Below are 15,342 nucleotides of genomic sequence, written 5' to 3'. Positions count from 1 at the left end.
TTAAATCAAAAACACTCACCAAAACCTACTTTATTTTTTTTGGAGAGGGGGGGAGAGAGAGAGAGAGAGAGAGAGAGAGAGAGAGAGTTTTACATACTAATTAACAAGCTAAGCACACATACACACAAAGACATCAAGAAGTAATAACATAAAAAGACCATAACCCCAAACAAGCAACAACAACAACAACAACAATTGATGAAGGAAAGAGATGAGATAATTAGTTTGTCAAGGAAGAGATGAGATAATAATTAGATTCTTAAGGGAATGCACCATTGGTGGTGGGTAGATCAGACCATGAGAATGAAGGAGTACTCCAATAACCTAATTCCCCACCAGAAACTTGATTTGGTTCCAAGATTGCTGAAGAAGATGGTGTGGAAGAAGCCACATTGCTGAAACCCATCTGGGAATGATGATCAGTGTAGTAATTTGAAGATGATCTTAACCTCTGGTACAGCTCTTGAACCCCAGAGTTTTGAACCTCACCAACTAACAATCCCTGCTGCTGCTGCTGATGCTGTTGTTGTTGCTGCTGATGGTGATGATGATGTTGCTGTGGTTGATGATATTGATTGTTTCTCCAGAAAGAGTTGCAGAGACCAATAGGAATCTGACTTAAAGGATGATCTAAGCTTAGGGTTCTTGTATTTAATGCACCTGTGGCAACTGCTGACTGATGTTGATCAGATGTCATGGGTGATCCCATCGGATTAGGGTTCTGGGAGGCTTTCAGTAAGGCCAACAATTGAGAATTCTGTGGAGAAGCCCATAAAATAGGGTTGTTGGAATGAGGCTCATGATCAAAACTACATCCAATATTCCCCTTTACTATATCCGACGCCGTCTTCACTTTACCGCCGCTAGATTTTCCGGTGGAGATCGAAACACTGCTGTTCTTGTTCTTCCGGCAACCGCCGCCGATTGGTACATTACGGAGTGCACCACCTTTAGTCCAATAACGTCGGCAAGTCTTGCAGAAATGGCGAGGTTGGGTGAGATTGTAGTTGTTGTAGTAACAGAATTTAGTGTTGGAAGAATCACATCTTGGGCACCTCAAATTTTGGTGATCTAAAGATTGTGAGGTTGATGATGATGTAGCAGCAGTAGTATTTGGAGTTGCTGTTGTAGTTGCAGCTGTGGTTATTGTGTTTGCAGAAGAAGAAGGAGATGGTGAAGGTGAGGATGAACCTTCTAAAATTCCATTTATGGAGATATTCCTCTCTCTTACAAGTGTTGTTGCGCCTCCACCAAACAGCTCTTGAATCATCTTTCAATTTTCTCTTTCTTTGTAAGATCTACAACAAAATCCAAAACAAGAAAAGCAAAGATGGGTGAGTACTCTTCTTTTTTGAGTTTTATGTGGAAGGGGCTAGAAAAAAAAAGGGGTAAAGAAACTAAGAAAGTAATAAGTTTAGTACTCACTCCTCCTTGCCTTTGTAAGTTGAGTTTGCGCGCTGTTTGGAACTTTGGATGGATTTTTATTTTTTTTTTGGCCAAATTTTCTTGAGTGCAAACTGAAAAAGAATAGAAGGATTGGAGGTTTGGAGCTTTAATATAGAGATATGGAATGAGAAGGTCCAGAAAGAAACCACTTATCTGTCCTGAAAAGTAGTTTTGAAGTTTTTGGCTGTAAGTGGTTTTGGCTGTAAACCCAAATCCATGTTTCCCAATCTACCCCTTTCTGATCATACTTTTTTCTATTATGGAAAACAAAAATTTACTATTGGTAAGAGGAAGACCACATTATTACTCTCATGATTTCAAATGACAACAACCAGAAATATTAACGAATTAATCATTAAAACACTTCCCACCCCTTTTTACTATTCTTGGGTCAAAAACATTGGAACAAAACAAGAGCTTTCTTTTCATTTATTTACATTAAAGGGTATTTCTTTTGTTTTAATATAATTTAAAGAAAAAAGGGGTGTTAGGCAGGGACTCCTCAGGCATCTTGAGAAAGGGTGAAGGGTGTTCTTGTCAATGCATGCATGTATTTCTAATTTAAATACTTGGGTTTTTAGTTTTTATGAGAAGTGCTGCTACATTTTATTCTAAGATGATTTTGGTTAAGAAATTTATGGAAATTTTGGGTTGGAAGTAGGTGCTGAGAAGAACTGAGACTCCTATATTTAAAGAAGATTTAAAACAGGAAGAGGGTTGGTTCGCCATGTTGTCAGTGTAGGGAAAATCTCTCACGTCATATCAATGGCGGCACACAAAATAGTTTCATCCACATATATTCTACATGGTCAAAAGAAGAAAGAGAAACTTTTTTTTAAAAAATATGAGCAAGAGAGCACATAATACATTGGGTGCATGGGAAATTTTCTCCGACTAGAATAACAGTTTTTTTTTAGGGCAAGGATTCTTTGAGCTGCCATTGTGTATTCTACACCAACTCATAAACAAGAGGAGAGTCCACATGCACGTCCATGTTAGGTGCCAACACCTATTACACTTCCTGTCATTTATAAAGGGTAAAGACAGGTATATATGGAAGCAAAAGGGACAAGAGTTGGCACCTAACACATACATGCTTGTGAACACATTCTTCACAAACCCTAGCAACTTAGAGATAATTTTTCTTTTTTTTTATTATAAAAAGTAAAGAAAAATTAAGACCGGCATACGATGACCTAATACATGGAGTGTGGCTCTGGTCCTTGTACGAGGACATTCCTTGGGACCTGAGCACCATCCACATGGAATCCAAAAGGGGCAGTGGATTCCATATGGATGGTGCTTATGTCCCAATGGGTGTCCTTGTACGAGGAACTGAGCCGGACTCTAATACATGTCACCTTACATACATTTCTACGTACTCATTTAATGTGTCCTACCTATATACAGTCATGATCCATCAAAACTCTTTTCCTAATACCTATAAACATGGCATACATGGAGCTATGGAGCGTGGATCATGTCCTTGTACAAGTACCATCCAAAGCCCTCCACGGCCAGTCACATGGAATCCACTCCTCTTGTGGGTCCCACAGTGGATTCCATGTGACTGGCCCTAGAGGGCCTTGGACGATACTACAAGGACATGATCTAGTCTCGTATACATGTCCATTGTCCATCCCTCTCCCCATAAAGTATTGAGGAAAGTTATATTAGGAAGGAAATGCTTTATGAGTTTTACGAACAATCGTATTAATAGATAGGACTGAGTTTTCCTTCAGCCGCGGTGAATGGTAGATGATCAGTTGAAGGATTGGCACGAGTGAGTATTAGGGATTTTTGGAAACATACTTAAATCTTATAGGGATTTTATGAACCCTAGGGTGGTGGTTGAACCTTCAAAACAAGTGGCAGTATATATTCTTGAGGGTTTGTAAGGATCTATACCGTAACTTTCCAAAAAATTGATTTTGGCGCTTTTTCTGATTCTCGGGGCAGATTGAAATAGATTATGTATGTATTGTCCTGTCCGTTTCTGTGATTTTTTGAAAAGGACCGGGTGATATAACAGATTCTGGCAGGGTTTTGAGAAACACCAAATTCAAGGTTCTCACTTCTTAGAATTGGTTCTACAAAAAATCGGAGAAACAACTTCTACTTAAGTTAACAAGGAGCATTTTTTAAATTTTCCATCAAAACATGAAACATAACCCGTCGAGCCCCATTCATCTCCTAGGAAGCGAAGAACAATGGTTGCAACTCCCGATCTGCGATTCTTGACCAAGTAAAAAGCTTCACGACTCCCTAGCCGAAAGGAGAAGTTGGTGTCTTACGTTATCATCTGCGATTACTTGAAGAGTTTGGGAATAATTCTAGATGAGTTAGAGCACTTGGAGGTACCATCAACGATTGAAGTGATGAAGGAGAGAGTTGAGTTCCTCCAGAAGCTAGGGCTAACGATCAATCACATCAATGAGTACCCGTTGATGCTAGGGTGTAGTGTTCAGAAGAATATGATCCATGTTTTAGGTTATTTGGAGAAGAGTGGTATTCCAAGAGCGAAACTCAGAAAGTTTGTGAAGAATTACCCTCAAGTGCTTCATGCGAGTGTGGTGGTTGAGCTCGTCCCTGTTGTGAGATTCCTTAAGGGTCTTAAAATGGCAATCCATACATGTTTCTGTTTCTCTATAATAGCATAAATAATTTTTTATTAGATTTACCATACAACATTTGTTGGTACAGAATTACTTCAAACATTCAGAAATAGAAAAAATCGATTCTGACTCTGAACCAATTTTTTTGAAATAGAATAATTGTCATACATATAGGGATGTAAACGGATCCTAAGTTTCCTACAAGGGTTTAGTATTTTACCCCCAAAAAATTCTTATTTTTAGGGTTTGTATTAGAAGAAGATGAAGATGTGCGTTCAAAGACAATGATTACGAGTTCAAGCAGAAAAGCTTATCACGTGGAAATACGTGTAAAGATGATGTCCCAAGTGGAAAGGAAGTGTCCGAAACTTAAGGCTTGAATTTAGCCATTTCTGATCAAAATATTATTTAATCTCACCGGCAAATATGCAAAATGATTGCTCCCGTACGTGTGGTGGTGGTTTAGGCCAAAGGGTACAATTAAAAGACTTGCTGGGTGTCCTTGAAGCCCCAAAGTTAAATTTAATCACACGTGTAGTGTAGTGCATGTGTTATTGACTTATGGCTTATGATGATCTTTTGCACGGGGGGGCATATTTTTGTTAGCTATTTGAAAATCTCATTTTAATTTCCAAATTCTTGGGTGAATTAATAAGTTAAGATCGAATAATTATCAACTTCAATTTGCGGGTATCTTCAATTCCTTCAATTCCTCTAATAAGGGGAGTGGCAGAGAATTGGAGGGGATAACGATTCAATTAAGCCCAAGGAAGGTTCATGTGGCACAATATTGGTCATAGGTTGTAGGTGTGTGTAGGGTTACATGATGTTACATGTAAATACTATACCCAAAAAAATTTTGATTTTGATTATTCTAATCTGAAATTTAATATAACATAGTAGAAGCATAAGAGGTAAAAAAAAATTTATACTAAAGTTAAGTATTTAATTGTAGGCCTCAAACTCATAATTGTACTAATTAATATAGCATCATAATATTGCTAAAATAATAATATTTTGTAATTAAACCATTAAAAATAATAATAAGCACAAAAGAAGGCCTAGGAAACTCCACCAAGTAGAGATCTTATTCCCTAATAATTATAACAAAAGGATAAAAAAATTTTCAGACCAGGTGGCCAAACTTATCAAATCATACCTAATATCTGTCTTGATGCAGATTGGATGGAACCCAATTTTATGGGTAGGTAAGAGTGTACGACTCCAAGATTTGTTACTCAGATATCAACATTTCAGTCAAATTAATTTTGTCAAGTGGCGAAATAGAGTTTTCAAATGTTAGAATTATAAGAGAGTGCATACTAGTGATCGGAATACTATAGGCACGCACCAACATGCATGGAAAAAATATTTGATTCAATTGTCGGATCATCATTTGATGTGGCATAATAAAAATGTCTGATTTGATAAGCTTACTAGTGTGCCATGAGAAATAGTTTTTGCATAATAATAATGTCCGAGAGTGTGGCTTATGTCTAGGGATAGGAGATTTATCACCCACATGAAAGGCATAAATCCCACCCCTGTTGATGCTTTCATGTGTGTTCCCATTGGCTCTTGTGTTGACGCATGAACTATAGTGCTAGGATGCCTTTCAGAAATTTGCTTCCTTATTTTTTATTTTTTTTTTTTGGTGAAAAAGAAAACTTAATTAGTCAAACATTATACTTACAGTAGAATTGATATTGTCCGTAGAGTATTGATGTATTCTAGCATATTTAGCAATTTTGTCTACTGGTGCAATATAAGTCCTAGGTTGTTTTAGTATACTTACAGAACCATGGAATGTAATAAGGTGGGAGATATCAAAAAGCCAAGTAAACAGCTGGAATGGCCAAGGGTAGTCCGCTTGGTGTTGCAGCTAGTCCACAAGCTCTTGTGAGTCTGTCCATGCAATTATATGTTTGCATTCCAATGAAAGTATCCTTTGGAGTCCTACTTGGAGTCTTCGCAGCTCCACTTCTTGTGCTGATCCTACATTTCCACGGCACATAGATGAAGCCAAGAAATTTTTGTTATAAATGATTAGGAAACCCATCCACCAAAGGAACTTCTGGGACAAAAACTCCCATCCGAGATGATGATACAGGTGTCATGAGTGTCTAAATCTTGGTAAAAAGATTGTGAAAGTGTATCCGGTTGGTATGGGGATGCAGGTAGTACCGTGGCAGGTGAGAGCCCATCAGACAATGGAAGGAAAAGGTTGAGATCATTTGTCCATCTACAGATATTCTGCTTCCTTATATTTATTACTATATATATATATATATATTTAATGTAATTTCCCCCTCCTCTCCCTTCCCCTCCCTCTCTTCTCCCTCACCAGCTCCCCGTTCCACACCAACCTGCCCTTGCCCCCTACATGTTGCCACCCCACTAATTCTCTTCTACTACCAAAGATCCGCCACTTCCATCCACACCATGTGATCATCCTTTGATATGAGTAAACATTAGCAAATTGGCAATTAAACTTAGAAAGAAAGGGAAAAAAAAAACTGAAACAAATTGGAAATGGTGTGGCTTTAATCAATTTGATGGAACCCTAGCAATGTTCTATAACATATGAACGCACGCACTGTGGGGCAGACATTCCATTCCCCATTCCCATTCACATTCACATTCCCATGATGGAGAGATCAGTATTATGTGAGAGACATAACCACAAGGACATGTACATGTTAACAACAGACAACTTCTGCGAAATTGATGTTGAAATCCAAACGTCCATTCAATGCTGTAAAAAAAAAAAAAAAAAAGTAGAAGAACGAGGGGTCCACCTGTTTTTCGTTCATATATGGTCTTTTTTTGGTCTGCGTTCATATATGGTCCCACTTGTCATATTAACAGAAATCATATTAATTATTCTGTAACAACGTCTAACATTAAAGGAAGTAGGGTTATTTTGGTACAACCCTCGATATATTGTTGCACTCCCTGTTCTGTATTTGCTTTTATTATCTACGGTGGTCCTTGGCTTTGGTTCTGTTTGCATTACTCAACCTTTACCCTTGGTACTAGAGAGAGAGAGAGAGAGAGAGAGAAAAATGATAGTTGAGGGAGAAAGGGGAAAGCAAGAAAAAGAAGGGTTGAGAAAAGGAAAACCGTGTTTGATCAGAAACGGAGATGGAAACGTGGACAGGGTAGTTGGGTGGGTGGGGCGGGGGGGGGGAGGGGGGGGGAGAGATCTGAAACCCTCCCCTCACAGAGTCACGGAGAGAAAAATACAATTTTCTCCGTTTAATTGTCGTTACTTAAGTTACGGTCCCTACAGTACTCTGACTGACGAGGCCTGAGACCGCGCGTGCCGTCCGGAACGCGAGATGTGTTCAGATTTAGATCCTTCAGACCTTTTTTTTTATTTATTTATTTATTTATTTATACAGTAGAGAAGAAGAAGAAGTAGAGGAAGTAGAAGAAATGATGATGATGAACAGCAACAATAATAACTGAAGCATCCGACACCATGTATATACATATGTGGCCGACTTTTTCCAGAACTGGGCGAGCAGCGGAAAACGACGGGAGAGAGATCCAGTTTCTCTCTCTGAGTCTATGGACTCTGCCAGCCGTAGTAGTCTGTGCTTCAGCTTCACATCCCCACACCACATGCATGCTCGGGCAGGCAGGCCGTGGACAGCCAGGGGAATAGGAGATAAAATGAAAGTCGCCGTCAGACCTAGACAGCTCCTCCACTCCTCCACTCCTCCACTCCTCAGTAAGGAAGGAAGGAAGGAAGGCATCAGTGAATTATTATGAATGGTGAAGGTCGTCCTGATACCCTGAGATTGAGAAGGAAGGACGTCTCTCTCTCGATGGCCTGGCCAGGTCAGGCCACTGACCCCACCCCACGAGACTACACGACAAAAGACAGAGTACGGTCCATATATATATAAATGGACCAAACCAGACCAGATCACCAAAAACCACCCCTTCGGTCAGTCACTGTCAGCCGCTTTCTCTTTCATGCTCATCATGCGTAATTAGCCCCCCCCCCCCCCCCACCCCACCACACACCCCCATTCTCATTCACAGTCAACAGTCAAGATTCGTTTCCAGCCGAGTTCTCTTTCTCTCTCACAAAAGAAAAAGTACTCAGAGATAACTGAATCAAAGAAACAGAGAAATAGATTAGTGATTACAGTGACGGAACGAGATATCACTATTTCTTGAGTCACCCTCGTCTTGCCATCCCTCCTACTCCGGTACGAAATACAAAGGAAATGTACAATAGTTGTACTGTACCTAGGTACCGTAGGGGGTGTATCCCATTCCCATGCAATGATGCAAATTTCCAAGTCCCATGACATGACATGACATGATATGTGATATGACAACCCCCATATATTCATGTATTCATACATTGTTTGGTGGTGCCAGGCGATGTGATATACAACCCTCCCCCACATTCCCATGGGGTCCTTCTGTGTCTCCTCTTTCTCCGGCATTTCAGCTTTTATGGGGTTTCGCACCGAGTCCATAGTCGAGAGAGAGACAGACCCTTCCCTTCCTTCTAGTGCGATTGGTACGTTTCTCTTCCCTTTTATTACTCACTTACACCATCTCTTTTCCATGATCCTCTATAATATCTATGAGCATGCATGATGCACGGAATCAAAACCAGGGCCAATTTCATGGTTCTAGGTGTTGGTATCGTATCACCCCCAATATGTATTGATATCAATATGGCTTGATTTTAGTCGATCTGTATTAATATTGAATCAATATCAATCAACCCCCCCCCCCCCCACGATATGGGTCTATTTGGATCTTTGTCTTGAAAAACTCAAAACATGCCTTCTTTTGTACATGTGGTCCTATTTTTTTGGTGCAATTCAAGGGCCGATGGATCATCAAAGCCCCACAAGGAGGCAAGGAAGGGACCCACATGCTTCATTTCTTAGAAAGCAATTAAATGTGGACTAGTGTCTCTACGGAGACTTGAACCACCAATCAAGTTCCTAATGTTGTTCTCCCAAAGGAGCAACAAACCACTAGGGCAAACTTGGATTGACTACATTTAGTCTTTCAAGTCTCTTGAATCTTCACATGAGTGAAGTGGGATTAAATTCCTCTCCAATTCCTAAAAATCATAGTGGGATACAGTTTGGGATTGAGAGCTCAACACGTGGAAGATGCTAAATCCAATGGTGTCCAGTTTTCTTTTTCTTTCTTCTTAAGCTCGGCAACATTGGATTTAGCATCTTCTATGTGTCGAACTCTCAACCCCGAACTGCACCGCATTGCACTGCACTTTTAGGGAATTGGAGAGAATTTTTTGCCAAGTGAAGTGAGAATATTTCACTTAAACCCTTAGGTCAACACGTGGATTTCACTTATTTTCTCTCTCATTTGCATTATCCGACTCTCTCTCTCTCACACACACACAAAATTATGTTTTTTGTATTCTTTTTTTTATTTTATTTTCAACATTTATTTATATTTTAATCCAGTACAATAGTTTTAATTATTGGTCTCGGCTGATATCGATACAAATTTATAAATAATAAAATATTAATAAAAATTGGTATTGAATGGCTATCATCACCAGTTAACACTACGGTACCACAGTCGTAATCAATATCGATCTGTATTAACATATCGAGATCAAAAAATTCACCAATATGGTTACATATCACTACCAAATCCCCAAATCATCACTATGGAACTATACAACAAAATATAGTTGCATCATGGCAACAATTTGGCGATGTGGTGTTATGTTGTCGATTTGGTGATATAACGATTTAGAGATTTGGCAATATGACATCGTGGTGGCGATTTAACGATATGACGTCATAGCGGCAGAATTTTTTTGATATGTCAATACAAATCAATACTGGTTATGAGTCATGATCATAATATCATGGAGCTATCTAACTATATTATCGATTTTCATCAATATTTTATTATTTTAAAATTTTTATCAGTATTGGACGATACCTAAAACTAATGTGACAGGTTAAAATTATAAGAGAAAATGAATGGAATCCACTTGTCAGCTTAAGGTTGGTGTAAATAAAGCATTCTCTCACTTCCACTTACGTGAAGATTCACTGGGCTCTAGTAGTTCTTCATGGGAGATAGATTTTGACACCACTAAAATATTGAACAAACTTGAAACGCCCACCATATACAAAAGTCTAGTCGGCAATAGAATAGGGGTCAATAGTCAATACATTGTTGAGTGGAATTCACTCTTTAGCCCTTTTGGGAGAATGTTCTCGGGTGCATGTTGCGCCCAGACACATGGGAATGGGCACAATGACCATTCTACCCCCTGAGTAACAGGCCCATGTGTCTAGGAGCAGCCTGCGCTGCAGCACAGAGAACATGAACCCTTTTTTTAATTACAAACAACATTTAATTTGTTGCTGAAGTCATCTCAATAATAGATGTCTCAGGGGAGTGAATTGAATAGGTAGCCAGCTTAGAGGAACAAGAAGAATATGTCCCATGCTCTTCTCATGGAGCCCACCTTTAAGGCTCAAAGGCTCAAAGCTGAATAGGTTAATCCATTATGAGAACTCCGATGAATGGAAGTTAATGTATTTATATTCACTCTGACAAAAGCTAAAGGATATGGACAAGATCCCCTTGCAGGGGATACCCTAGATCATGTTCTCCCCTGGACCCTCAAAGTCCTCATGTGGGTAAGCTCCCATTGGAGGAAGGAGATAATATGAGCCCCTTGGGCCTTGGCTGCTGCAGAGAGAATTTCTCACTGACATTAATATTCTAAGAAGGAATCTCATTCATGCCCCAAGGTAACCTTTCCTTCCATATATTGATCTCTCAGTTCCTCTTACCAAAACTAGATTTATTTGGGTCCCTCTGGCTTCTACTTTTGATGCTTGAATTAACTAATAAACTAACCTGCATTAACTAATAAACTAACACTTTCTCTCCCTAGAGTGAATCTGTAAGTTTGTGTTTCTTCAAGGTAGAAGCCTTGAGTTCCATTTGAATTAACTCCCTTGTTATGGGCTAATCTAGCTTAATGAATAAACAAATGTATATGAAGGGTTTTTTTTTTTTTTTTTTCTCGTTTGACCCATGGTATTAACTTCATAAAATAACAAACAAGATTTTCTTCAGACCCTTAATTGAGATTGCATATATCTAAAGGTGTTGGATGGTTTATAAACGATTATATTGTTTGATTCGATTCGGTTATCGAATCATTTATTAAACGGTTTCAAATTGTGAAATCAAAATATTTATAAATTATTTATGGTTAAATGTTTTTTTAACGGGTTGCGTGTTTGTATACTATAAAGGATTGAGTTTAATTTCCTTCAGCCATGGTGAACAGAAATGTATTCACTGCGGGACTTCAGATGTGTACGTGAGAGTATTGAAAGGGTATTTTGGGAAACATACTACAACCTTATAAGGATTTATAAGTGATTAAGTTGTGCTATTGCAACCTATTGGGGGTTCACCCTCTTTTTTTTTTTCTTTTTTGTTTAAAGTATGCAATAATATGTATAAGTACACTACTCTTATCTCAACAAAAGTGATGTTAACAAGGCCTAGAGGATGAACTCAATACGAACAGATAAGTTGGAAAATCAGCTCATCTTGATATATATGGTCCATACATCAAAGGGGAAAAGAATCACACAACACAAGGATATATGTGGTTCGATAAGATACTTACATTCACGGAGAGATGAAAGCAATTTCATTTAGAATAAAAGAGTTACGAGCTCTCTTCCTCACATCTCCCTGTGTATATAAAAGAAATTCCTAGTAAACCTAATAACCCATCACTACCAAATTATAGGGGGAAAAAATAGATATTTTCCAAAATTTTAATGGTCCTTTAGAGACAACCCACAACACAGTTCAAAAGAATACAAGGCATCAGTCAAGGAGGAAAGAAAGTGTTAGAGAATTGTTGAGATGGGGTGTATCTTGTATTGGATGTACATAATTATTATTGGGTTGATATTTATAATTGGGTCAGGTTTTTGGTCTATTACATGCAAGGGGTAAAATTGTAATTGCGTGAGGATTATAATTTTTTAATTTCCCTATTTACTGTCTTTGGAGCAAAAACCTAAATGGAATCACTTTGTGAGATGGATAATAATGTAAAGAGTTTTTCAGGTTTTGTGGAAAATCTCTAGTACTCTCAGGTAACTTAAGCATTCATGCCGAACTATGTTAATTGCTTATGTTATCTATGATTGCTTACTTTATTTCTTTCTCGTGATTGCATATTCATTCATTCCCAACATAAATACCAAGAGAAAAGAAAGTGTGAGAAAATATGTACCAGCGACAATGTATACATCAAATTACAAGGCATCAATTTGGTTTCTCCGATCGAACCAACATGGGCAAACTTGAATCAGCAAAACCCTCAAAAAGGAGTTTGGGAAGAAAACAAGAAAAGAAAAAGGACGGAAGTATGGAACTTGGAAGAAACTTTATAATTAAATTGGTACCCAAAAGTTGGTGTATGTCAATCTCTTCTCTTGTCCATATTATGTGACATAAGCTTTCTTTATCCATCCCCACAGACAACAACACGAGGAAGATGAGATTGATGAGATTGCAAAAGACATGCAACACGCGTCAGATCGAGTTCAACAATGGAGGACGATTTCTGGAATTCTCTTTCTTTAAGTCATAAAATTTAAAATTTTAAAAATTAAAAAATTAAAAAAAAAAAAAAAAAAAACCCCATTTATAAGTGGTAGTAGGTCACATTCCAAAGGGAATAAAAGGTGGACCCATTCAGTGTTGACGAGAAAACGACAAGATGACCGAATCCCATGAACGACAAGGAAGACTACTGTTCTTTCTTTCTCCTGATCTCCATATGAATTCAGAAAAAAATCTCACAAAAAAAAGTTTTGATTTCTTGATTAACGTTGCTTAATAACCTTATTAGAATATAAAATATTGAGACGTGTGGCACAAACTTGGGAGTCAAAAAAAGACCCACCATTTCCCTTTCATTTCAATTCAATCCAATCCAATCAATCAATATCGAGATTTTGAAAGGTTTTAAAGGATAGTGGGAAGGAGGAGTGAAAACAGGATTGAAACCTAGTTCTTGTGTTAAATATGAACCAGACCAGACACCACCTTCTTCAAGTCTTTTTAATGATTTGAGATGATTAGGACCCATAGACCACTTAAGAGGGTTTATAGCAAGCCATCATTAGAGTGGAAAATAATTGAGATAGAGAGAGAGAGAGAGATTAAAGAATGTAGTTAGTACTATTGATGAGGAATATAAAAGAAAAGATGGAGAGATTAAGATAAGATGGAGAGATTAAGATAAGGGAGATGAGAGGGATTGGATTTTGGTGGAATAGTGGTTGAGTGTTTATCAGTGGTGAGGTGATCGATGAAGAAGGATTGTTGAAGACTGACTCGTACTGAAGGTGCAGTGTGTCCCTTATCAATGCTGTATGTATCAACATAGATGCGTTTTTTTATTTTATGGGGATCAGGTCGATTTTTTAGCGTAAGAGTCACATAAAAGGAGAGGAGAAATGACCGCCCCGTCCCTCCTACGTCAGGAAAAAGAATATTGTCTGGTGCTGGAGCCACGCAATCAGGCAGCAAACCCTTCATATATATTTTCTCTCTTTTGAGTTTAAATACTAACAGGAGAAAAGTTTCATGTGAGGGAGTGTATTGTCCACACCCATACCCAGAGGGGGCGAAATGATTGCTCCACCCCCAATGAAAGGTGGAAATCCCGCCCCTAGCTATGATGTCTCTGCAGGATCTAGATCCTCTACTGCCGAGCTGTCCGACAGGACCGTGCTACCTAGACACGATGCTGCGTGCAAAGACCGCCTTACCCTCACTCGGGCAAGGGATTTGGGCAGGGGTAAGGCAGATATTGCACGCAACACCGTGTCTAGACAGGACGGTCCTGCCGGGCAGCTTGGCAATAGAAGATCCAAATTGTGTCTCTGCATGCTCTCATTGGTCGTGTGCACGTCCAAGGGGGCCATTTTTCCCATAATAATATTCCAATCCAAAACTATGACGACAAGAAGTCTCCCAATTAGAGAGAGACTAAGAGTTGAAGAGATTCCCTTTCTTTTCTTTTTCTTTGGGATGGGGTTGGGGTTGGGGTAGGAGGTGGCCTGGTGGGGATTACTCTATGCTATTGCTCTGCTCAAGTTGCACAATTATTTCTAGGAGCATTTGGTGGGCCTCTGAAAGGTCATTTTCAGACTTTGAATTCACCTGGCCCAGGCCCAGGAGATTGGCTAGGAATCGAAAACTTTTGAAATAACATAACATTACTTGTGACTTGCAATCTAACCTGGCCCAACCTTGGGTTTTTTGTTTATTTATTTATTTATTTGGTCATTAACCTTGGGATTTTCAATAGCGGGCTGGGCTGGGCTGAGCTAAGGTGACTCTGGGTTGGAATGGAGTTTAAAAATAATAATAGGCCCAATATGTAACCGATTGCACGTAGGCTCCGTTTGGTTGCAAGGGAAATTAAAGAGAAGGGAAGTAAAATTTTCATACTTAAAAAATGAACTTTTTAATCATTACCCCATGTGACACCATATGACAATATATCTAACTCCAAATCATTCTATATTTGGTTATTAAATTTTACTTTACTTTGCATCCATTTCCCTTTGGTTTAAGATGTAAAATAAATATTACATGTAAAATGTATCTTTACTAGATATGGTAAGAAATTTAAGTAATTTATACAATCACATGGGGTAATGATTACAAAAGTTTCTTTTTTAGGTTTAAAAATTTTCCCTTCCCTTCCCTTTAATTCCCCCTTGCAACCAAACGGAGCCATAGGGAATATGGATGCAGAATCTACTATCCAAATGCATTATTGCCCGCTACAGATGTGAGGATCTAATGTTTGATTAATGGTCTCTAAGTTACAACTATCAGCTGGCCCAGCCCAGCCCAGCCATGTGGGCTTCCCCAGGACAGCCCAGGGCATCCAGTGCTTTTCTACTAAAATATCTTTTTCCACGGAGATAAGATAATCGTTGCACTTATTTATTGGGCCACATTGTGATATTTCAGAGTTGTGATAAATAAAACAAAAGAAGGAAACTTTGACGTCTATTAAGTATAGAACAAAAGAGTAACCAAACCAGAGAGAGGAAGAAACATCCACACCAAAAAAAAGTTCTAATTGGCTTGGACATCTCTCTATTTATAGAGGGATTGTGCCTCTTAGACATACCTGTCCTAAGAGGTACAACTTAGGACAATTGTCCAACAGAGTCCAATAGAAGTG

General features: G+C 38.6%; 1 protein-coding gene across 1 annotated transcript; it reads right to left on the bottom strand.

Annotated features, from left to right (window-relative positions):
- Positions 1 to 93: 93 nt before the first annotated feature.
- On the bottom strand, positions 94 to 1,365 carry LOC122657621 (dof zinc finger protein DOF5.7-like). The gene has a single exon (XM_043852382.1). The coding sequence runs from the start codon at positions 1,268 to 1,270 to the stop codon at positions 260 to 262; it is 1,011 nt and encodes a 336-aa protein (XP_043708317.1). The 5' UTR covers positions 1,271 to 1,365; the 3' UTR covers positions 94 to 259.
- Positions 1,366 to 15,342: the final 13,977 nt, after the last annotated feature.

This window comes from Telopea speciosissima, chromosome 4 (assembly GCF_018873765.1).
Source record: "Telopea speciosissima isolate NSW1024214 ecotype Mountain lineage chromosome 4, Tspe_v1, whole genome shotgun sequence".
Classification (NCBI taxonomy): domain Eukaryota; kingdom Viridiplantae; phylum Streptophyta; class Magnoliopsida; order Proteales; family Proteaceae; genus Telopea; species Telopea speciosissima.
Note: the sequence above shows the minus strand (reverse complement) of the source record. Positions and strands in the feature narration are given on the sequence as shown.